The 24,829-nt window shown below is 39.6% G+C and overlaps 1 protein-coding gene across 4 annotated transcripts in view; it reads left to right on the top strand.

The window, feature by feature from the left end:
• The window catches only part of USP34 (ubiquitin specific peptidase 34), a 248,212-nt gene that overhangs the window by 44,539 nt on the left and 178,844 nt on the right, over positions 1 to 24,829 (top strand). For all 4 annotated transcript variants that reach the window (XM_055121529.1, XM_055121528.1, XM_055121531.1 and 1 more), the window contains 7 exons: positions 4,932 to 4,982; positions 5,139 to 5,288; positions 10,213 to 10,280; positions 15,832 to 16,024; positions 17,978 to 18,039; positions 21,720 to 21,801; positions 21,885 to 21,977. In XM_055121529.1, the coding sequence (XP_054977504.1) occupies positions 4,932 to 4,982; positions 5,139 to 5,288; positions 10,213 to 10,280; positions 15,832 to 16,024; positions 17,978 to 18,039; positions 21,720 to 21,801; positions 21,885 to 21,977 (699 nt within the window). The remainder of the gene's footprint in view (positions 1 to 4,931; positions 4,983 to 5,138; positions 5,289 to 10,212; positions 10,281 to 15,831; positions 16,025 to 17,977; positions 18,040 to 21,719; positions 21,802 to 21,884; positions 21,978 to 24,829) is intronic.

The following is a 24,829-nucleotide window of genomic DNA, read 5'->3' as shown; positions in this document are numbered from 1 at the left end:
TTTGATTTACCCTGGTCTATTCTGCCATGTGCGGGTCTGAGAGAATTTTATTTTATTTATTTATTTTGCTTTTTTGGGTCACACCTGGCAGTGCACAGGGCTTACTCCTGGCTCATGTACTCAGGAATAACTCCTGGCAGTGCTCGGGGGAACCATATGGGATGCTGGGAATCGAACCCGGGTTGGCCGCGTGCAAGGCAAATGCCCTACCCACTGTGCTATCGCTCCAGCCCCCATCTTTCTAGATTTTTTAATGAGACTCTGAAGCAAGAACTGTAGTAAAGCTTACATGGTGGCGCTGGAGTTTGTTTGTGGGGTGACTGCCAAGGCTTCTGGAAGTACAGGGAGGTGGGGGGAGGTAGACCATCCCAACTCTTAGAAAGCCTGGAGATTTCAGTCACAAAACTTGCATTCCTGAATGTTCAACAGATTATATCCTGGTGAGGTCCATTCTGAGACGGCAGAATCAGGCCAGGGGTATGGTGGCGATTTTGAATTGTGGAAGCAAGCAACTGCCAGGCTCTCTGCTTGGGTGTGCCCCTGGCCAAACCGTCTCCTCTTGATTTACCCCGTTCTATTCACCTATGTGCGGGTCTGGGATTAGCTGCGGCTTTTCATCTTTTTCAAGATTTATTTATGGGTCTCTTTCTTTGTTATTTTGATTTTTGGGTCACACCTGCCAGTGCACAAGAGTTACTCCTGGCTTTGCACTTAGGAATTACTCTTAGCGGTGCTCAGGGGACCATATGGGATGCTGGGAATTGTACCCGGGTCGACCATGTGCAAGGCAAATGCCCTACCTGCTACACTATCGTCCCAGCCCCTATTTATGGCTCTCTTAAGCAAGACTGGTAGTAGAGTTTACATGGTAGCCCTGGAGTTGGTTCATTAGGGCGACTGCCAGTGCTTCCAGGAATAGTAGGGAGAGTTAGCCCATCCCAACTCCAAGAAAGCCTGGAGATTTCAGTCACAAAACTTGCATAAGCGAATTTTCAGCAGATTATATCTTGGTGAGGTCCGTCCTTAGAGTTTGGAGTCAGGCCAGGAGTATGGTGGCAATTTTGGATTATTGAAGTGAGTGGCTGCTGGGTGCTCTGCTTGGGCGGGTTCCTGGCCAACCCACACCCTCTGATATACCCCGGACTGTTCAGCCATATGCAGGTTTGAGATTAACTGTGGCTTTTGATCTCTTTTGAGATTTATTTATGGGTCTCTGAAATAAGATCAATAAATGAGCTTATATAGCTGAGCCTGAGATTGGTTGTGGCTGTGGCTCCCAAATACTGAATTCTTGGCTGTTTAATTTCTTGGTAAACTTGGCCCCAAGTTGTTGGGTCTGGCCAAAGGCACAGCAGCAATTTTGGGGTATCAGGAAGCCTGAAGGCACCATCAGGCTGTTGATGCGCTCACCCCACAGGTACAGGCTGATCTGCTGGCTGCACCATACCCCCGGTATGTTTTTTTATCCACTCATTTTCTCTTGTTCATTTGGGCTACTTTCAGTTTTTGTCTATTGAACAACTGCAAGGAATTTAGGAGTGTAAATGTCTTTTCTCAAAATAGTGTTTTGGGATTCTTGGAGTTGATGTGAAGAAGTGGAATTGCTGTCCATATTGTTCATACTGTTTTCCACAGAGGTTAAAGGAGTCTTAATCGGGGCCAGAGCGATAGCACAGCAGGTAGGGCATTTGCCTTGCACGCAGCCGACCCGGGTTCGATTCTCGGCATCCCATATGGTCCCCCAAGCACTGCCAGGAGTAATTCCTGAGTGCAAAGCCAGGAGTAACCCCTGAGCATTGCTGGGTGTGACCCAAAAAAAGCAAAAAAAAAAAATGAGTCTTAATCCCAATAATGGATGAGGACTCCTTTTCTGCCACAGTCTGCACTAGCAGTGATTGTTTTGGTTCTTTTTCATTGGTACCACTATCAGTGGTGTGAGGTGGTTTTGATTTGAGAAGTTTCTATTTATTTCTTCTCCCAGTTTTTGATTGGTTATTACTGTTTTATTTTTAAAATAAAAAAATTTGAAAGTAGAAAAGTTTATTGAAAATAGAAGAGAATGGAATAGGGGAAGAACTTAGTATGAGATTAAATTTTCTGCTGCTAAGGTTTGGTGTTTTTTTTTTGTTTGTTTGTTTTGTTTTGTTTTTGGTCAACATGTGGCCATTGTTCAGAGATTGCTTCTGGTTCTGCACTTAGGAATTACTCCTGGCATTTCTTTGGGAACTATATGGGATACCAGGGATTGAATGTGGGTTGGCCATGTGTAAGGCAAGTGCCCTATTTACTGAATGCCCTACCCACTGTTCTATCACTAAGCCTCCTAATGGATTTCTTAAGGCCTTCCACAGGTTTTGTAAAACTGTAACGTTTTTTGTGTGTGTGGTGGTGGGTACACAGCCAGCTGTATCCAGGGGACCAGTGCATTGCTGGGGACTCAAACCCAGACGTTACTGTAGTCCTTTAAGCTATCTCTCTTACCCATCAGCACTAGAAATCTTGACTCCAGTTAGTTATTCCATCATGACCTACCTGATTTGTGAACCTGTATTAATGATATCACAGTTCTTGTACTCTGTGCTTTTGGAAATATTTCACAAAAATTGTTGAGATTAACTTAGACTAACTTAACTGTGGCTTTATTTTAGTTGCTTGGAAATAGATTTAATTTTTTTTGAGAAGTCTTTTGATCATCCTGGATAGTTTCTGATAATTTCTAAATGTTTATAGAATTTGCGATGCTCTCAATCATTTGTTTCTAAATTTAATTTTTGCAGTGAACCTTAAATATGTGAGACAGATAAAGCAATAAAGTGAATGGGTTCCTTTGGCTGCTCACTTTTTATTTTTTTAAGAATTTTATTTTCATAAAGTTGTTCACAATAGTGGGTTACATTCAATATTTCAACACCAATCTCACTACCATTATACTTTCCCACCACCATTATTTCAAATTTTCCCACCACCACTCAAGCCTGCCCAACAGGCAGATGCTAGATAAATTATTTTGTATTGCTTATTATGAATAGCATGAAAAGCGGTCCCACGCTTCTGGATTCTAAAATTTTAAATAGTTGGGTCCCCAGGCTTCTCTGCAGTGAACTGCTTAGTTCCAATATTCATTTGTAAGTCTCTGGATTATGGCCATTAATGTGCTTAAATGGGCACCCAGATGCTTTCCGTAGGCATGACAGCCAGGACCCCATAGGGGTGGGGAGACGGGAAAGACCAGCCCATCATTCCCTGGAGGTCTGGAGTTTAAAGTCACTGGTCCTGCATACCTGGGTTTTTCACTGGGTTCAGGGAGTTTTTGGCCACTAGGATACATAGGGGACAGGTGGAGGGACAACTCCTGCTCCCATCTGAGGCAGGCTGGTGAGATTGGCCTGGCGCAGTTTGGAGGCATCTCTGCAGCGGGCTGCTCACTTTTTAGATGAAAGTAGTTTTATGATCATGAAAGTAGCGCTTTTAGGAGCCATAGAGATAGTACAGCAGGTATGATACTTGCCTTATGTGTAACCAACTTGTATTTGATCCCCAACATGAAATATGATCCTCAAGCACTGCCAGGAATTTATCCTGAGCACAGAGCCAGAAGTAAGCCCTGAGTATGGCTGGTTGTGGCCAAAATCAAAACAAAAAACAGAAACTATGCGTTTTCAGTGGTGACTGAAAAATACAGAATAAAGACTAATAAAACACTTGAACATCTCTTTTCTTTATTCTTTCCAAAAAATTAAAAATGAACTTATGTAATTTTAGACATTAAAAACTATGGGAATCAGATCATGTACTTAAAATATTTTTTGTTTTGGGACCACCCCTAGTGGTGCTCCAAGACTGCTCCAGGCTTAGTGAGGCCAGTGCTTGAGAGTCCTTCCCTTATGTTCTTGCTATTCATGTTGCAATAGATGTTTGCACACCTGCTTACCAAGATTTGCATTTCATTATGGTACTTGCAGCACTTGATCCTGGGACTTGACAAGCCCATTACCCACTGTACTGTCTGGCCTTTTTTCTTTTTAGGGGGTGGGAGGATGGGATGGGTTTTTATGCCATACCCAGCAATGCTCAGGGATTACTACTGGGTTACTACTGCATTCAGAAATTTTTTCTGGTGGTACTTAGAGGACCTTATGGGATGCTGGGGATCGAACCTTGCCTTGCATGTGTCTTACTAACTACTATTTCTCCAGACCCTGGTCTTTTCTTAATGTCTTTCTAACCTGCTCTCTCTCTCTCTCTCTCTCTCTCTTTCTCTCTCCCCCCCCCCTTTCTCTTCCCTCCCCCCCACACTGCTAGTGCTCAGTATTTCTATATTCCTATCTCTGTGCTCAGGGATCAGTCATGGTGGTCATGAGGGCCATGTGAAGTGCCAGGGATCAAATCCAGGTTGTCTGTATGCAAAACAAGAGCTGTACCCATTGTACTCTGACTCTAAATCCTCAAGATTATTACTTTTTTTTTTTTTTTTTGAGCCACCCCAGGTGGTGCTCAGGACTTATTCCTGGCTCTGTACTCAGTGATCATGCCTGGCAGGTTCAGGGGACCATATGGAATGCTGGGGATTGAACCTGAATTGGCTGTGTGCAAGGCAAGCTCCCACTGTACTATTATTGCTCTGGCCCCCTCAATATCACTTTAAATGAGTTAGTTATAATGTATTTTTAAGAATTGACTTGGTTCTTTAAAGAGTTAAGGCTTTAGATATGAAAAGGTTTGACTTGGGAACCAAAGGTTTCTTTTGAAGAAGGGTATAAATATGCTTTAGAAAAAATTTACCTTCATGTAGAATTAATTATATTCAGGATAATAAGTAATCTCAATGGCAAAGATCTCAAATTCATAAGATCAGTCTTTAGGATATTGTAGAATTTTAATGTCATTTTCAAGTGTGACCTTACTTTCCTTACTTTTTTTTTTTTAATCAGGATATATCAACCCAAGAAAGCAACATATTAGGGGCGTTCTGTGATATGAATGTAAGTGCCATTATTCTTTAATTATTGAATTTATGGAAAAATTATGCTTTTGTTGATATTTCTTGAATTTGTTTTTGTCTGACAGTATTTGTACAGTATTGGTAATATTATGCATAATCCTGATAAATTTTAAAAGAATTTCATTTTTCCCTGCAGGATGTAGAAGTACCATTGCATTTGCTTCGTTATGTGTGTTTGTTTTGTGGAAAAAATGGCCTTTCTCTCATGAAGGATTGTTTTGAATATGGAACTCCTGAAACTTTGCCATTTCTTATAGCACATGCATTTATCACAGTTGTATCTAATGTAAGTACCTCTTCGAATAATGTTATTTTTATTTATTTATTTATTGCTTTTTGGGTCACACTCGGCAACGCCCACCCTACATGCTGTACTATCGCTCTAGCCCCTATTTCTTTCTTTAATGGTTGATTTTGGGCTACAGTCTGTGGTGTTAAGGTTTACTGTGGCAACGCACAGGGGTTGCTCCTGGCTCTGCATTCAGGAATTATCCCTGGTGGTGCTCAGGGGACCATGTGGGATGCTGGGAATCAAACCTGGGTCGGCTGTGTGCAAGGCAAATGCCCTACCTGCTGTGCTATTGCTCCAGCTCCTCAAATGATTTTAAGATTGGAAACAATGTTTAGCATTTTATTCACCTGAAATTTGCTTGTAGGAAAGGCAGGTTTTAAGAGATTGTGTGTGTGTGTTTTTTTTCTTTTCTTTTTACACATTAGAAGTATTATGGTCTGAGAGGCTACTACTTACTTGCTTTTTGACTCAACATGTGGTCTGTCCTTGGGGAAAAAAACGACCCATGTGCACAGGTGAAGTACATGTATTTTACTTTTGGGGATGGAAAAATTTGCTTCCTTTCTCTCTCCCTCCCTCCCTCCCTCTCTTTGGGTCATACCCGGCAATGCTCAAGTGTTACTCCTGGCTCATGCACTCGGGTTTACTCCAGGTAGTGCTTGGGGGACCATATAGGATGCTGGGAATCTAACCTGGGTTGGCCCCCGTGCAAGGCAAATGCCCTACCTGCTCCAGCCCCTATATCTTTAATGGTTGATTTTGGACCACAGTCTGTGGTATTAAGATTTACTCTGGCTCTGTGTCTAGGGATCAATACTCATGGGACTCAGGGGACCCTAAGGGGTACCAGGGATCAAACCTGAATTGTCCTGGTAAAAGGCAAGCATACTGTCACTCTGGCCCTCTTGGAGTTTTTTAATTTCTTCTGTTTTTTTCTGTCCATACCTGGCAGTGCTCAGGGCTTGCTTCTGGCTCTGTGCTTAGGGATCACTCCTGGTGAACTTGGGGAACCATACATGGTGCTGAGGATTGTACTCAGGTTGGCCACTGGGCCTCTTTTCTTTGGTGACCCACCACCCTCTATGGGTGATGCCATGGTATCTACATCTGGATGGTATTTCATTTTTCTCCAGTCTCCAAAGAATTCAATGTCTTTCTGTGTTTCATAAGGTTGTTGGCATTTTTAATTCTTTATTTTGCTTTTTAGCGTGGTATTATGCTTTTCAGTTCATTGATTTCTGGTTAAAATTTCTTGCATACTTTCTCTTTCCTTGTTAGAGTTCTATTCTTTTTCTTAGTGAGCATAGTTACTAATGTTACTTTGAGGAATTTGTTCAGGTAGTTTTATTTATTTGGGGGCAGTTTAGGCCATATCTGATGCTCTGGTCTATTTCTGGCAGTGCTTGGGAGACCACTTACTTCCAGGGATAGAACCTAAGTCTCCCGTTTTACTTGGAGCTATCTCCCCAGGCATTTCTATGCTGTTAGAGAGCTTTTATGTTCTTGGGTCTTAGGTTTTTCCTGAACTTTTGTATTCATTAATTATTGCAGGAGAATTCTTCTACTTCTTTATTGTGTCTGATGTTACATGTGGGCTAGGAGTAATCTGATTTTATGCAGGCCTCAGTGGTAGTGTTTATGTGGGGACTGTTCACAAATTCTGCCCTCAGACTGGTGCAGTTCTGTGTTCCTCTGAACCACTACTAAGTATTCTCACAAACATACTGGATCACTATAAACCTGAGGCCAGATAGACCCCCAGTGCTGCTACCTGGTATTTGAAGTGCCAGTACTTGACCCTGGTTATGATATCCAACCATTTGGGCAACCTCTTGGTTGTGTGTGATTAAGAGTACACCTTCAGGCAGGCCCAGTGTACCTGGCCTGATCCCAATCAAGCTGGTTCTTGCTAAATGTTTAGCTATTCAGTGTGCTCCCATCAGATATGAGTGGGAGAGAGTACTGATGATGATCTGCTTGCTGTTTTTCCACCTTGGCTTCTGGTGGTGGTGCAGGCAGAGTTTCTTTTTCAGACAGGGCGCAAAGCTTCTGCCAGCTTGTCAAAAGTCATTCATGTACAAGTAATGAATGGCCCTGGACTCAACACTGTGGCCCTGATAGGTTTGCTCCTTAACCGTTATATATTCCAGTACTGCTCTCCATGGCTCATTCCCTCCCTTGGGATACACTCCTTAGGCATGTTTTCAGGTGTGTCCACGTTCCTTGGCAGAGTATGCTGTAGATAGTATCTTGTCCCTTCAGGTTTTATCTTCTTGGGAGGGCCCTCCTCCCAGTATTCTGTGTTTAGCTCTGGTGTTTTTGCTTTCTGCAGTTTTGATAAGAGGTTTGGGAGCTCTTTAATTTACTTCCCTTTTTACCATCTTTGCCTTTTTAATTTCTTTCCTATTGCACCAGCTAGGAACGCCGGTTGCAGTTGAATTGAAGGTTAACTTTCTTTTACCTAGTCTCAGAAGGAAAGTTTTTAACGTTTAACTGTTAATATGGTTCTTGCTTACTTAAAATATAGGTATCTTTGATTAGAGGTAAGCCATATACTCTGTGTTTCCTTTTAAAAAATGTACTTGCCCTTTGCTGTATGACTGGGAGTTGTGATTTTGTTTTGATGTTCGCACACTAGTTGTTATCAGAGGCATTGCATACTTTAGTTGTATATCTAACATCAGGTTGCAGTCTCCAGAGATTGTACACTTGGTTATGGTACTTGGAATCACAAATGATGGTGTTGCTGGTATTTGGAATCACAAATGATGGTGTTGCTGGAATTACACTTTTGTTGGCTGCTCTTGGAAATCTAATTAGGTGGCCTCATGCCTATAAGAAGGACACTTTACTATTGCAAGGCACTCTATCCCTGGACCCTTCCAAATCTGTATCTCTTGTCAATGTCAGGCTTTCCATTAGTTTGGTGACTTGCTTAAGATTTTTATTCTAGTGATGTTTAAATCACAGTGAGTTGTGAACCACTTTTATGCAAGGGTTAGATTTAAAAGGATATAGGTTTATTACAGCTTACTATATCTTAGATTGGTGTAATTGCAGTAACAGCCTACATTCAGTACTTGATATTGTAATATTTTGGGGGGGCTTTTTTTTGGGAGGGCCATACCCGGCGATGCTCAGGGGTTGCTCCTGGTTTTGCACTCAGGAATTACTCCTATTGGATGCTGGGAATTGAACCTGGGTCAGCCACGTGCAAGGCAAACGCCCAACCCGCTGTACTGTTGCTCCAGCCCCATTCATTACTTGATATTCTAATTAATCTAATTATAAAGTATGTTGACTTAGATGGACATTAAAGTGACTAGAAATCATAAGTAGTTTGGTGTTTTTTTAAGAAGTAATATTGAGATTTTTTTTGTTCTTATTTTATGTTTTTGGTGGGAAGTGGGGGATTCTCAATCAGGGCTCAAGAGTCCTGGGGGCCCTGCCGGTGATTCTAGTGAACTGATCTGGTGGTTCAATGCAAGACTGTGAGGATGTGGTGCTGCTCAGGCCTTGCAGTGCTGGTGATTACTCATGCCAACCCAGTGGTGCTTGGGGGCTATACCTTTTGATGTAAGGCATCATATTGTGCTGAGATTCAAACGAGAGCTGGCCACCCTTACGTCAAGCCCCAGAAAACTGTTTTTTTTTTTTTTTTCTTTTTGGGTCACACCCGGCAATGCACAGGGGTCACTCCTGGCTCTGCACTCAGGAATTACCCCTGGCGGTGCTCAGGGGACCATATGGGATGCTGGGAATCGAACCCGGGACGGCCGCGTGCAAGGCAAACGCCCTATCCACTGTGCTATCACTCCAGCCCCCAGAAAACTGTTCTTTAAGAGTAACAATTGGGGCTGGAGCAATAGCACAGCGGGTAGGGCATTTGCCTTGCATGCGGCTGACCCAGGTTTGATTCCCAGCATCCCATATGGTCTCCTGAGCATCACCAGGAGTAATTCCTGAGTGCAGAGCCAGGAGTGACCCCTGTGCATCTCTGGGTGTGACCAAAAAAAAAACCAAAAAAAACTAAAAGAGTAACAATTATAGTACTTAAAGTATTTGTGTTGCGGTACATAGAAATAAATGTGCTATAAGATTTGGTTATTTGATGCTGATTTTCAGCAAGAAGCTAAAAGCGAAAATCAATTTTTCAGATAGATTGATTTACTTGTTTTTGGATCACACTTGTTGCTGTTTAGTGCTTACTTCTGTTTCTGTGCTTATGATTTATTTAGTTTTGGGCAATTTTTCTGTGTGCTTATGTGCATGCTCAACTAAGGGCACCATATGTAGTTCCAGAAAACCTCTGGGTTGGCTGCTTGCAAGACAAACTCCCTAACCACTGTATTATATCTTCAGCCCTCAATATTGTTTGTTATTAGGGCTGGGGAGCCTATGAAGCAGTGTTCCGGGGACCCAGAACCACTCCCGCAATAATTAGCTAACCTGACTGATCAATGTTCCGTTCAATGCTAGGGCTTGGTGATGTGGTGCTGGGTATCAGCAGGACGACCCCTTCAGTACTCAGAAGCCTCCAAGGCCACATCAGCAGTGCTGGGGAGTGGGTTGCTGTGCCAGGATTCAAATCATTTTTTGTGTGTTTGTGTGTGGGATCACAGCAGAGATGCTTAAAGCTTACTCCTTGCTCTTTGCTCAGGGATCATTACCCGTGGGCTTAGGGAACCATATGTGTTGCTGGAATTGATTCCTGGTTAGTCATGTGCAAGGCAAATGCCCTACCTGCTGGACTATTTCTCCAGCCCCAACTAGGGATCAGTTCTGGGCTTTTCACATTCCACACATGGGTTCTGGGGCTTCAACTATTTGCTTTTAATTAATGTGATAGGCATTTTTCATTTTATAATAGGCTTTTCAAATTATTCATTTCAAATGTTATCTTTCTGTTTCTTTTTAGATTAGAATATGGCTACATATCCCTGCTGTCATGCAGCATATTATTCCTTTTAGGACCTATGTTATCAGGTAAGTGTACAAAATCAGTTTAATGCATACTCAATGACATTTTTTTAATAATTTAAAATTTATATTGTTAGTAAATTTCCTTATACTCAGATCTTTGTAAAAATTTTAATTGACGATTTTATATGTGTAAGATTTTTATGCACAAATATGTTTATATTTGGTTTTTGTTTTTAAGCAGTTTATGTGTTTTTTTTAACACAAGCATGTAAGAAAATTAACCATGGTTGCATAATGTGTCAATATTCAAGAAAAATAGATACTAAGTAGTTAGTGGGTTTTGTTGAAGATACTCCTTTGCACTTTGTGCACAAAATCAGTTAATCAGAAATTGATGAGTCTTACAGGGAAAAGATAGGAGAGGTAGATTGCAGTTTTAGATGGTATGTCACATTATAAATGTGGGGCTTGAGGAAGAACTGGGTTTCTTTTTTAATTGTTTGTTTGTTTGTTTGTTTGTTTATTTATTTATTTATTTATTTATTTATTTATTTTGCTTTTTGGGTCACACCCGGCAGTGCACAGGGGTTACTCCTGGCTCTGCACTCAGGAATTAACCCTGGTGATGCTCAGGGAACCATATGGGATGCTGGTAATAGAACCTGGGTCGACTGAGTGCAAGGCAAACACCCTACCTGCTGTGCTATTAATAGCTCCAGACCCTGGTGTTTTTTTTTTTTTTTTAAAACAAAATAAGAAGGAAATGTAAGACACAATTGAGAAAACACTGATTAGACTTTGAATATAGACTTAGAACCACCAATATTATATTTCTTGATAACTGTGTTCTTTCTACTGCTTTTTTCAATTATGCATTTGTAAAGATTTGCGTGCCTACTTACAAGAGCAAAACAAAAAGCAGTATCCAGCTTATATTCCCTTATGGCTCCCTCTACACCACTGCTACAGTTTGGCTAGTTCATTTTTGTTTTGTCAATTTGCTTTTTCCTCTTCTGTTTTTTGTTTGTTTCTTTACTTTTGGGTCACACCCAGTAGTGGTTAGAGCTTATTTCTGGCTCTGCTCAGATATTCTGGCAGCTCTTGGAAGGCCATATGTGGTATATATATATTTTTTTCTTTAAAAATTAAAAAATTTTTTTATAAAGTTATTCAAGATAATTTATTACATTCAATAGTCCAGCACCAGTCCCACCACCATCCAAGCCTACCCCAATAGCAGGTCCTAAATAATTTATTTTGTATTGCTTGTTATGAATTATCATATGCGGCATGTTTGTTCATGATATCTGATGTTCACAGTGCACTTTCAATGTATTGTTCAGTTTGCTAATATTTTGTTTATGATACACTTTCAATGTATTATTGACAAATTTTATATCTGCTCATCAGAAATATTTGTAATGTTTTTTGTTTGTATATCCTTGTCAGGTTTTGATATTATAGTCTGTTGTTTTCCTTTTTTGGGGGTATGAGTTGTTGGAGAAAGAACCAGGAAAAGATAATGATTATGGTTTTCATGTAGCCTTCCTGAAATGTGGTATCTGAAGGACATAATCAGAAAAATCAGATGATAATTAAGTTTAAGGACATACTCTATTAGAAACATAGCACTGTAGCACTGTTGTCCCGTTGTTCATCGATTTGCTCGAGCGGGCACCAGTAACGTCTCCATTGTGAGACTTGTTACTGTTTTTGGCATATCAAATATGCCATGGGTAGCTGCTCTGCTGTGCTGGCGGGATACTCTCGGTGGCTTGCCGGGCTCTCCGAGAGGTACGGAGGAGTCGAACCTGGGTTGGCTTCCTACAAGGCAAACACCCTACCCGCTGTGCTATCTCTCCAGTCCATTAGAAATATAATGACACAGATTTTGATTAAAGAAACTAGATGCAGACTTGTAGTTTGTAATGGAATAATCATTAGGATAATAAGTTTGGACGACAGGGCAGACTTTCTAGGACATGCAGGGACAGACTTTTCTAGGACTTTCAAGTGTAGGGCATTACATTTATAGTAATGGGACTATATAGATGGATTGGTTTCAGTCAGGTGTGTCTTTTGTGGGGATGGGCCCACCTGATAATGCTCAGGGCTTAACTTTTGTCTTTGTACTTAGGTATCGCTTCTGGTGGAGCAGGAGTGCCACCAGAGTAGAGGAGGGGAAGAGAACATAGGGGTTGTTGGGGATTGAACCCAGGTGGCTACAAACGAGACAGTGTCCTACCTGCTTTACTATCTCTTCAGCCATAGGCTTGAATGTGTTATTTTGTTTTTCTTGTGGCACCAAGATTGATAAGGCCTCAAACATGGGTGGTGTATGTTTTACCAGTGGGCTTCATCCCTGGTTCTAAGTTTTAATGGTTTTAAAAGATTACCTGGATCTTTCAGTGAATTACAAACTATAGTAGCAATGAGACCAATTGAAAGATTAATGTGATAGTGTTGGAAGCAATGGTGATTACTTAGATTGTTTATAATACTCTGAAAATTAAAAGGAAATAAGTGAAGATGAAATTGACAAGATTGGTGATTGTCGGATTTGAGGAAAAAATGGTAGCATCTGAATGTTATTAAATTTTTTTCTTTTTAATTTTCCTTTTATACTGTGGTTATCATTAACTGAAACATTGAAGAAAGGGAGAATTGAAATATTTTAATTTAAATGACTCAAACATTTCAATTTGGTAGTGCTAAATGGAAGTATAAATCTAATAAGAAAAACTTTAATCTAATAAGAAAAACTTTAATTTGGTAGTTGTCATATCATGATAACATTTTAAAGCCTTGTAAGTCAATGTGGAGAGAAGGTAGAAATAGACTGAGCCTAGAATACAATTTTTCATCATTCGCTTTTGCTGAAACAACCCTCAGAACTTATATCTTATATAGCTTATATCCAGAGTATATAAAGCCACCACAAAGTACAAAAAAAGAAATTAATGACCCCTCATGAAATGGGAAGAAGCAGACTTTCATAAAGAGGATATTTTAATGGCTAGTAAGAAACTGGAAAGGTTTTCATCATCACTTTTTTTGTTTCATTTTGGGGCCGAACCCTGCGATGCTCGAGGATTAGTCCTGCGCACTGCACTTAGGACTTACTCTTGGTGGTGCTTGCTAGACCATATGGGATCCCGAGGATTGAACCCAGTTTGACAAGGTTCAAGGCAAATGCCCTACCTGCTGTACTATTACTCCAGTACTCACCTTTTTAATTAAAAAAAAAAAATCATTGAATCTCTGTGGGATACACAGTTGCAGAGTTGTTCTTGATTAGATTTTAGTCATGCAATGTCACAACATCCTTCCCTTTACCAGTGTACATTGCCCACCACTAATTTACCCAGTCCCATCCCCCACCCCTCTGTGCAAACACTCTCTTTTACTCTTTTCTTTTGGGCATCATCGTTTGCAATACAGGTACTGAAAGGATATTTTCATAAATAACCATTATGCAAAATATAACGTTCATTCCTTTCCTATTATCTTTGGACTGGAGCGATAGCACAGCGGGTAGGGCATTTGTTTTGCACTCAGCCAAATCGGGTTTGATTCCTCCATCCCTGTCGGAGAGCCTGGCAAGCTACCGAGAGTATCCTGCCCGCATGGCAGAGCCTGGCAAGCTACCCGTGGCTGTTCCATATGCCAAAAATAGTAACAACAACAAGTCTCACAAATGGAAACGGTACTGGTGCCCTCCAGTCATTTGTTCTCTGTTCAAGGCATTCTGTTGTTTCCAGATTCTGACGATTATGAATAGTGCTGCAATGATCATAAAATTGTAGATGGCTTTTCTGCAGTGTGTTTTTGGCCCCCTGGGGTATATTCCCAGAAGTGGCATTGCCTGGGCATATGGAAGCTCAATTTGTTTTTTTCTGTTTTTTTTTTTTTTTTTTTTTTTGAGGAGATACCATTTTACATCAGTGAGAGTGGCATAAAAAATACTAGTGTTGGTGGAGATGTGATAGAAAAGTATCTTGTATTCACTGTTGCTTAGAATGTTGTCTTAATTCAGCTTCTATGGAAAACAGTACGTAGATTTCTCAGAAAATTAATAGAGCTTCCTTATGACCCAACAATTTTTCTAAAACACAGTAACATTAATTCAAAAAGATAATGCACAACACTGTCCATTGTAGCACTTAATATAATAGTTAGGATGTGGAAACAACCCAAATGTGCAGTGATGAAGGAATGGGTAAAGAAGTTGTTGAATATTTACACAGTGGAATACTATGTAGCTGTAAGAGAAGAAGAAATCACACAGTTTGTTGCAACTTGGATGGAACAGCTGTATCATGCTTAAGCAAGAGGGAGAACAACAAACACCAGATGATCTCATTCGTGGTATATAGAGAAACAAAAAAGGGTACAGACCATATCAGTTTACAAAAATACTAATTGACAGCAAACCCTTGAGTACAAACTGAGAACACCAAATTAAGGGGTGGACTGAAAGTGTCATGCATGAGTACAGTGTCTTGAGCATTTTGTGGATGAGGTGGATCAAACTCATAAATGTGAGCACCATGTAAACACAGTTCCTTAACTATAATAATTTAAAGAGTCATGTGGATAAAAACAAAACAAAACATTAACATAACATTCTTTTGCTCCTGTCTAGCTCCAAGTTGGTTTGGCTAGATAATCTATGTTCTTGAATAGTTTGGCTCATATGTCCTCTAGTTAGCAGGCTGACTGGGCATAAGGCTTCTCATAGTTGTTTCATAGAATTTCATATTTTGTTACATGACAGATACTTGTGCCCGCCATGTCTCTCCTTCAGCAGGTTAATTTCTTCTGGAGGTGGGAGAGTTTGCAGGGCTTACTCATGGCTTTGAGCTTACGCATCACTCCTGGAGGGCTCAGGGGACCATTTCGGATGCTAGGGATCAAAGCTTGGTTGGCTTTATGAAAGGCAAGTGCCCTATCGCTCTTATTTTGATCCGGGCCTAGAATTGGTTAATCTTTTAGAAGTCTTTGGAACTGCTAAGATTGGATGGAGGCAGTGAAATAGGATAGACAAAACCTGAAAGGTAAAACAGTAGTTTATTTTCTTGGGCACAAAACCAAAAAAAACAAAATGAACTTTTTTTTTCTCTTTCTGGGTCATACCCGGTGATGCTCAGGGGTTACTCCTGGATTTGTACTTAGGAATTGCTCCTGTCGGTGCTTAGGGGACTATATGGGATGCCCGGGATTGAATCCAGGTTGGCTGTGTGCAAGGCACATACCCTATCCTCTATACTATCTCCCTGGCCCAAAAAATGCACAATTTTTGAAGTCAGCTCAAGTTTACTAAAATTGAAGCTGTACCTGGCAAGTAGTAGAGAATAGTAAATCTTGACTGAAGATGTAAAATTCAATGTAAAGTTATTTGCTCTTTGCAAATCTGTTTCAAGGTGGATTCTCAGCAGAGAACAAATCATAACCGACAGTTCTTTAAGAATTACTAGAAAATAATTTTGAGAATTTTAATCCAAGGATGTCAGATTCTATTATACTGTGAATATTTTGGAGATATGAAATAAATACTAGTTACTGAGTGGTATTTAAAAATATTTTGCAAATATTTGTATATATTTTATTTCAGGTATTTATGCAAGCTTTCTGATCAGGAGTTAAGACAGAGTGCAGCTCGCAACATGGCTGACTTAATGTGGAGCACAGTGAAAGAACCGTTGGATACAACATTATGCTTTGACAAAGAAAGCCTAGACCTTGCATTTAAGTACTTCATGTCACCTACATTGACTATGAGGTTGGCTGGACTAAGTCAGATAACAGTAAGCTTTATTTGTGGTAATTTCTGTTGTTTTTATTTGCCCTCCAGATTATCGTCCATCATTCCTTCTATTTATGGAGCACTTAAGTTATGCTTGGTATTGTACTAAATATTTTACATGCACTACTTTGTATGATCCTTACAGATAATTTCTATTTTTTTCCTATTTTTCCTATTTTAACAGTTATTTTTGGTGGGGTGGGGGGTAAGGAGGCAGGGGCCAGGGGGTGATGCTCAGAGGTTATTCTTGGCTCTGCATTCAGGAGATATACCTGGCGGTAATTGGGGAACCGTTTGGATTGCTGGGAAATGAACCTAAGTCAGCTGCGTGCAAAAGGAGCACAGTACCCACTCTATCTCTCCTGCCCCTTACTATTTTAACTTAGGAGCTTGAGGCCTAGAAGAGTTTATGACTAAGATCTTGATTTGGTGTTCCTCTCTCTATTTTTCCCCCTCATCTATAAAGTAATATTTTTTTAAAGAAAAAAAAATTGGAAGGATTTATTGAGTTATTTAACTCATTTCCAGGCAGAAATCACAGATGTTTTATTGGGCCAAATTATAGCAACAGAAATGTTTAGCTTGCATAGTAGCAAATAACTTCAGTAGGTAAAAATATGAATTACTGTTTTTTTTTTTTTAGGGGGGGTGCAAAAGTAGAGGAAGACCAATTATCTTTTTGTTTTATTTAAAATTTGTAATCGAATCATCATGAATTGCAAAGTTTTTTTATAATTTTCAGGAGCACACTATTTCAACACCAATCTCTTCACTCAGTGTCCACTTCCTTCCACCATTGTCCCAAGCCTGCCTCTATGGCACTATTTTTTTGTGTGTGTATGGGGGACTTTTTTCGTCACACCTGGCTATGCTCAGGGGTTACTCCTGATTACTTCCGCACAGAGGAATTACTCCTGGCATTGCTCGGGGGACTATCTGGGATGCCAGGGATTGATTCTGGATTGGCTGCATGCAAGGCAAACACCCTACTAACTGTACTATGGTTCCAGTCCTCTTTTTACTTTAGACTAAGTATCTTTGAGTCTATTTTTCCGTAACAACAATTTGCGATAGCTAAGTAGTCACCTGCATCCTTCTATTAGAATTCGTATGCTTTTCCTGTTTTTCCAGTATCTTCCTAAGCTTTCCTCTTTTACATTTCCTCTTACCTATTTTGTCTTGTCACTCTAAAGTAGCTGAATTTAACCTGTGTGTTAAACTATAAAATGATTGTGAAGACTTGTGACTTTTTCCTCAAAATTTTTTTATAGGGGACACTTGTGATAAAGCTCAGCTATCTTGGGTCAGCAGTATTTGGGACACACCAGAGCCACATCAGGCAGTGCTCTGTGGCCATGTGGTACAGGAGATTAAACTGCACCTGGCACCTGCTTGGCCACTTGACCTAGCTCATAATCATTGAGATATATCTTAAATGTTTTTATCTAGAAAGTCTTTCTTGACTCAGTTTGATCTATATTGACATGTTGATTGTTGCTTTGTCTTAGGTTTTTTTTTTTCCCCCTGTTTTGTTTTCTTAACTGTTTAGTATAGGTGCTGAAAAGATAGTGTAATGGGTAAGCTGGCTGCTTGTCCTGCAAGTGGCTGATCTGGGTATGATTCCCCAGCACCCTATATCCCCTGAACCCCACAAGATTATATCAGAATATAGAGTCAGGAGTAAGCCCAGCACACTGCTCTCCCCCTACCTACCCCCCAATATAAAATGCTTACTATAAAAAGCACACGTACTGGTTGTGGAATGAATTTATTTCATTCATTATTATACTATGGGAAAGGAAATGTCAGGCTTATTGGGACTGGGTATATCTGATACTCATGTTTTGTAATTTTGTTTTTGTCAGTTAATGTTCTGTGTATAGCAAACCATGTTCTTGAAACTTGCTAACATCTAATAAGATTAATTTGATAAAATCTTTTTTTCTAATCATAGAATCAGCTTCACACCTTCAATGATGTGTGCAATAATGAATCATTGGTATCAGATACAGAAACGTAAGTATGAACAGTAATTTGCTCCCAAGTTATACTGTTTTACTGTTAGCTTGTTTATATGCTAATTATAATTTTAACTTTGTTTTTTTTTTGGTGTGTGTGTATGTGATGCAAGGTAGTTTAAAAACATTTTTATATTGTAGCACTATGATTTACCAAGTTGTTCATAATAATAATTGTTTAAGCATTAAATGTTCCAACCCCAATCCCATTATCAGTGTGAACTTCCCTCCACCAGTACCCCAGTTTTCCTTCCCACCACCCAAGCCTGCTCCCTTAGCAGGCACAATCAAATTTATTTAATATTGTTTGTTACAACACAAAAGCAAATGGAATTATCAAAGCTTGCATTAATGAAAGTCATGATAATTTTTATATTTCACAGTGGCACTACTGAAATCATTGAAAATTTTCTAGGCTGGTTGGTGCTAGTTGAACCTTCTGCTATTATTTTCACTCATTAAGCTTGGTGGTCTTCCAGGCAACCTTTTCGTTAGGTTTGCTATGATCTTACTGGTACTAGAAAATTTGGAGGTACTTTGTGGCCGCGTAGTTCAGGAATCCTGAAACCAGAACGACTTGATGGCTAGGCAGCTTGATGAGATTCATTTGTGGAACTGGGCTGTTTCTATGTCAGGGGTTGTTGGGCATGCTATAGGCTCCTGAGCCTTTAAGCAGAAAAGGTACTCTACCCTCTTCCATCCGAATTTTTAGCCTGGGACCTGTCTACCTGAGTAGATTCAGGAATTCATGTTCTTTACAAGATTATTTGTGTAGCTGGGATGTTTTTCTGAGGTCAAAATGGTGAGTGTCTGAAGCAGTGTAGTTATTATTGAATGAAACTTGATTACAAAGATGTAAGAGAAGAAGAGGGAGGAATACTCAGGTTTTCAAGAGTGGGAATAAGCAAGCAGAGGAACAGAACAAGCAACATAAGTATTCAAGAGAGAACAGAGCAAGCAAGATAAATTATTTATTATTATTATTTTTAAAGAGTTTATTTTATCTTATTTTTTTGCTTTTTGGATCACACCCGGCGATGCACAGGGGTTACTCCTGGCTTTGCACTCAGGAATCACCCCTGGTGGTGCTCAGGGGACCATATAGGATGCTGGGAATTGAACCCGGGTTGGCCGTGTGCAAGGCAAACGCCCTACCCACTGTACTATATAGTTCCAGCCCCAGATAAATTATCTTAAAGGAAGAAAATAATTTTTACTAAGTATTAAATGTTGCTGTATTTGTTTCACAGACAAAGCTCCTGCACCTTTCCCTTCCTATACCCATTTCAGATCCATCCACCATTATCCACAGATCCTTTTTCTGTCCTCCTCCAGAGTCTGACTTTCTGTATTTGACGTACATCAGAAACTTTTTTGCTTTATGGTTTCATTTTGTCGTTTTCAATAAGCTATAAGAATTATACTGAAATAATGCTTTTAGAAAGAATATACCAACATACTGTTGTCACAATATCCAAAAGTATACTACTTATATTCAGATAATACAGTTTAGTAATAAAGAATATGATACTGATAATTTTGTAAAAAAATCTATGAAAAAACACAGTGAAGAAAATTTCACTCAATATATTTTATGGGTGAAACCAGTGTTTATGTTTCTCACATGTGGAGTCATTTTCATTACTAAAAGTATGTTTGTGATACTGCAGTCTATTAAAGTGTGCAGTCACATGACATCTAAAAAATATGCTTTATGCTTTAAATGTGACACATAGCACAAACTGATGTAAAAACAACACTAATAAACTTTGTCTACCTTTAATTTGTAAGTCAGAATTTCTGGGGCCTGAGAGATATACATTGGGCATATCAGGGTTCAGTATCTGGCACTTCATATAGGCGAAAAGAATAATAAAAGTCCTAGAAATAGATCCATAAAAATATAGCTAACTGATCTTTAATTGAAGAGCAAGAAATGAACTTGCATCCTTCTCAATAATTAATTGAAAATGGTAACAGACATAAACCTAAGTATAAAGTCAGAATATTTTTTTAAGGAAAAACCTGGGTTATCTAAAGTATATTAAAAACCTTTTGGATATAACAACATACTTATGGCCGATTGTAGAAATAACTTATAAATTGAACTTTATTAAAATTTATATCCCGTGGAGAGGAGAACAATATAGAAAATGAAAGGGAAATGCACTGGCAGAAAATATTTCCAAAATACACATCTGGTAAGCTGTTAAAATACAAAAATTCTTATGAGTAAAATAAAAGGCCAGCCTTAATTTAAAAAAGTGACAAAAATGTAATAGTCACCTCATCATAATGATAAGCAGATGGCAAGTAAGTTTATGAAAATATGTTCCACTGGGGCCGGAGCGATAGCACAGCGGGTAGGGCGTTTGCCTTGCACGCGGCCTACCCGGGTTCGATCCCCGGAATCCCATATGGTCCCCCAAGCACGCCAGGAGTAATGTAATTCCTGAGTGCAAAGCCAGGAGTAACCCCTGAGCATTGCTGGGTGTGACCCAAAAAAAGCAAAAAAAAAAGAAATCTGAAAATATGTTCCACATCTTCTGACATCAGAGAAATAGATACTAAAACTATGACTTCTTATCTATTCGATGCCAAGTGATAGCATCAAATGTTAATAAGGAGCAACAGAAACTCATGCTAGTGAGCATGTGAAATGGTATAATCGGAAAACAGTCTGGTAGGTTCTTACGGAACTCAACATACGTATACTTACGCTCTATTATACTCTAGTTTAATTCCTTTGGTAATTAAAAATGTACTCACAAAAACTTACACATAGATATTTATAGCAACTTTATTAAGAATTGCTAGATTCTGGAAGGTTCTAATGGGTTATTATACCTTTCACTATGTAATAGAACCCTGATTTTATATAAAATTCTTACAAATTAAAAATAAACTATCAACAGAAAGCAGATACTGGTTGTCTAGGGGGTGTGGGGTATGGGATTGGGAAAGGAAAGGAATTGTTTACAAAAAGGACCTAAACATTATCCTTACTTTTGGGTTGATGCATGTTTGATTTTTTTTTTTTCCTTTTTGAGTCACACTCGGCGATTTTCAGGGGTTACTCCTGGCAGTGTTCTGGGGACCATATGGGATGCTGGGACTAGAACCCCAGTCGTCCGCAAGCAAGGCAAACATCCTACCCACTGTACTATTGCTCCAGCCCTTGATTTCTATTTTAATGCTGGCTTCAAAGCCACACCCAGCAGTGCTCAGGAACTACTTTTGATTTTGTGCTTGGGAACTTCTTTTGGCTCTGTTTTAGGAGTCACTTTTGATGGTGCTTGGTATACCAGATGATGCCAGGGATTGGTACACCTACCCTGAGTGCGTCATTTTCTACTATGAAAATTTAAGAAAATTGGAAGAAAAACTCCATGAGTAAGAAAGTGCATTGCTTATTAGATATAACACTTGATATTCTCAAGTTGTATCTAGTGGTGTTAGCCTAGGTTTTCTGGCTTTTTGTTTGTAAGTTGAAAAAATATTAAAATTTTTTTCTTGTAGTTGCAATGAACTCTGGTCTCTGAATAGTGTACAATCAAAGCTTTATAAATTATATGTAAAATCTCTAGATTTTTTTAACTGAATTTGTTCATTAGACCTGAAAAAGAGTAATTACAGTGTATTTTAAAATACATTAACCATTTTATTTCTTGACCTTAGGTCTATTGCAAAAGAACTTGCAGACTGGCTTATAAGCAACAACGTGGTAGAACATATATTTGGACCAAATTTACATATTGAGGTTTGTGGATGATTTTCTAACATATCTGTTATATTTTTAATAGAGAGAGATATTTTTAAAAATTGACAGTTTTTCTTTTCCAGATTATCAAACAGTGCCAGGTGATTTTGAATTTTTTAGCAGCAGAAGGGCGACTGAGTACTCAGCATATTGACTGCATTTGGGCTGCAGCACAGGTAATATTACATTTGAGCACTCACATTTGAGTACTTCCTTATAATCTGTTGTAAATACTTTAGTTGAGGTAAATGCTATTTTCCCCATTTTGTAGTTGAGCTAGTGGGAATGCAATTTATGAAGTCTGGCCACGGGTAGCCACGGGTAGCTTGCCAGGCTCTGCCATGTGGGCGGGATACTCTCAGTAGCTTGCCAGGCTGTCCGAGAGGGACGGAGGAAGAGCCCAACATATCTTCATATCCATATCCATAAAAATATATTTTCTTCGAAGACTGGTTGCCAATGTGGTGCACTATTCTTGGAATATGAGTGATGTGAGGTATGAGATGTTGTGCGGTCGCGAATGCAGCCGTGCAGTCCAATAGGTTTGCTCATGGGTAAGTCTTGGCCTGAGCATTTGGAGAGCAGCGTGTGGTGAGCATGGCCATGGTTGAGTTTTGGAGGTTGTTGGCTGCCAGGGCTGGGAGGGGCTTCACTCCGGCCCGCTCTGGGATGCCCTGATTGAAACACCCTGGCGCAGGGTCCAGTGGCATGTCTGTGGTGAGTTGTTTTAGGCTCTTTTCCGAGGAAATTATGAGTCTCTAGATCTTGGCCATTGATGAGATTATGTGGTGCCAGTCAGAGGTGATTTACGGGCATGACTGCCAAGTTGCCTGAAACAGGGGTACATAAAAAGATGTCACCCATTTCAGTTCATTTGAACCTGGAGTTTCCAGTCATGAGTCCCGCATACCTGGATATTCTGAGGATTCGGTTGTGGGTGAGGCTCAGCTCGAGTGTGTAGAGACTGTAAGCAGTGTTTGCCTCATTTTTAAGAGATGTTTACCAGTGATAGTATTTTCTGTTGAAACTTTTTGTTTTACTTGCTAAATATATTCAGCTCACTTCCAGTGGCTTGTAAGGTATCTGGCAATAAATTGGTTATAATCTTACTTAAGATACTCCTTGTGGGCTGGAGAGATAGCTCAGTAGGTGGGAGTCCTTGCTTTGGGTGCAAGAAATCTGGGCCTCATCTGTGCATCACTAGGGATGATTAGTGAGCTTACTTTATTATAATCCCAAATATGGTGGGTTTGGTGGTCTGGCTTATTTGTTGCTTTCAGGATTGCTTTTGAGATTATCTTTTTTGCCTTTTTCTTTTGATAGTCATTATAATGTTGTGGTGTGACTTAAAATTTTATGTAGACTTCGAATTTGACTTGTAGATTTATGTCTTAAGTTTGAACGTTTTAAGCCATAATTTTTTCACATATAATTTGTATTCCTTTCTTTCCCATAGTATATTGATATATTTGATGACATTTCCACCGGTTCCCTAAACCTTATTCATTTCTGTTTATTTTTATTCTGATCTCCAACTCAGTAATTCCATTTTTTTTTTTTTTTTTTTTTTTTTGCTTTTTTGCTTTTTTGGGTCACACCTGGCGATGCACAGGGGTTACTCCTGGCTCTGCACTCAGGAATTACCCCTGGCGGTGCTCAGGGGACCATATGGGATGCTGGGATTTGAACCCGGGTCGGCTGCGTGCAAGGCAAACGCCCTACCCGCTGTGCTATCCCTCCAGCCCCTCCATTTGTTTTCAAACTTGCTCATTCTTTTTGCTTAGAAGTGCCTTTTTAATATATTTTGTAGTATATTTGTAGTATATTTTTCACTTCAATTGTAGCTCCTCCAGTGTAGTGTATTTCCATTGCATTTATTTTAGTTTCCCAAATATCTTTGGGCTCTTTTTTTAATAAAAGTGATTTTGTGTGCTGGAGCAATATAACACTGGGAGGGCATTTGCCTTGCATGTGACCCATATGGTCCCCTGTGCACTGCCAGGATTAACCCTTGAGTATCATTCAGTGTGACTCAACCCCCCCCTCCCCCCCGCCCACTGTCAAAAAACTTATTATTTTATTTAGGCACTATTGTCCTATGTTGAGTTTTAAAAAATCTGTTTGAATACCTAATGGTTAAGGTTTTTGCCAGTTTTTATGGCACTTCTATAGACAGTTTCGTTTTATATCCATTTGAATGGACTGTACTTCCCTATTTCCCCCACCCCACTTTTTTTTTTGTTTTCTTTTACTGTTGTTAATTATATATAAAACAGTTTATTTAGCTCTTTAAATCCTTCACTCTTGCTGACTTTGGTTGAAACAATAGCAGCTTCTTGTGCCAATCAAATGTATTACTCTGTGACCAAAAATCAAAAATCCGTTATTTGATCCATTATTTGGAGGTCAAAATAATTTCACCTGGGGCTGGAGCGATAGCACAGCGGGTAGGGCATTTGCCTTGCATGCGGCCGACCCGGGTTCAATTCCCAGCATCCCATATGGTCCCCTGAGCACAGGCAGGGGTAATTTCTGAGTACAGAGCCAGGAATAACCCCTGTGCATCGCCAGGTGTGACCCAAAGAAGCAAAAAAAAAAAAAAAAAAATTAAAAAGAATTTCACCTGCCCTGATTTTAGCAAGAGGCACCAGAATTATATATTACTGTCTCTGTTGTGGCATGCCTTTTGTTAGGTGGGGAGTGAATGGTTGCTCTCACCCTGAGGGCAGAAATTGATATTTACAAGTTTATCAACCAATTTATCCTTTTAAGTGTTTAAATCACTGTTTCCCAAAGTGGACAGTACCTTCCCAATAGTGTAAGGGCAACCAAAGAATGCTTTCTGTTTGTTCACTTTAAGGAAGTATTTATTTGGGGTCAATGATTTTTGTCTAATTTTGTCAAATTTTTTTTTCCTTTTGGAAATCGAGCAATAAGTGAAATATGTTTGGAAAATTTTGGAACTTAAAATGTTCTCTTGGGGGCTGGAGCGATAGCACAGTGGATAGGATGTTTGCCTTGCACGCTG

Source organism: Sorex araneus, chromosome X, assembly GCF_027595985.1.
Source record: "Sorex araneus isolate mSorAra2 chromosome X, mSorAra2.pri, whole genome shotgun sequence".
Taxonomy (NCBI): Eukaryota; Metazoa; Chordata; class Mammalia; order Eulipotyphla; family Soricidae; genus Sorex; species Sorex araneus.
The sequence above is the reverse complement of the archived record's forward strand: the minus strand, read 5'-3'. Positions and strand labels throughout refer to the sequence as shown.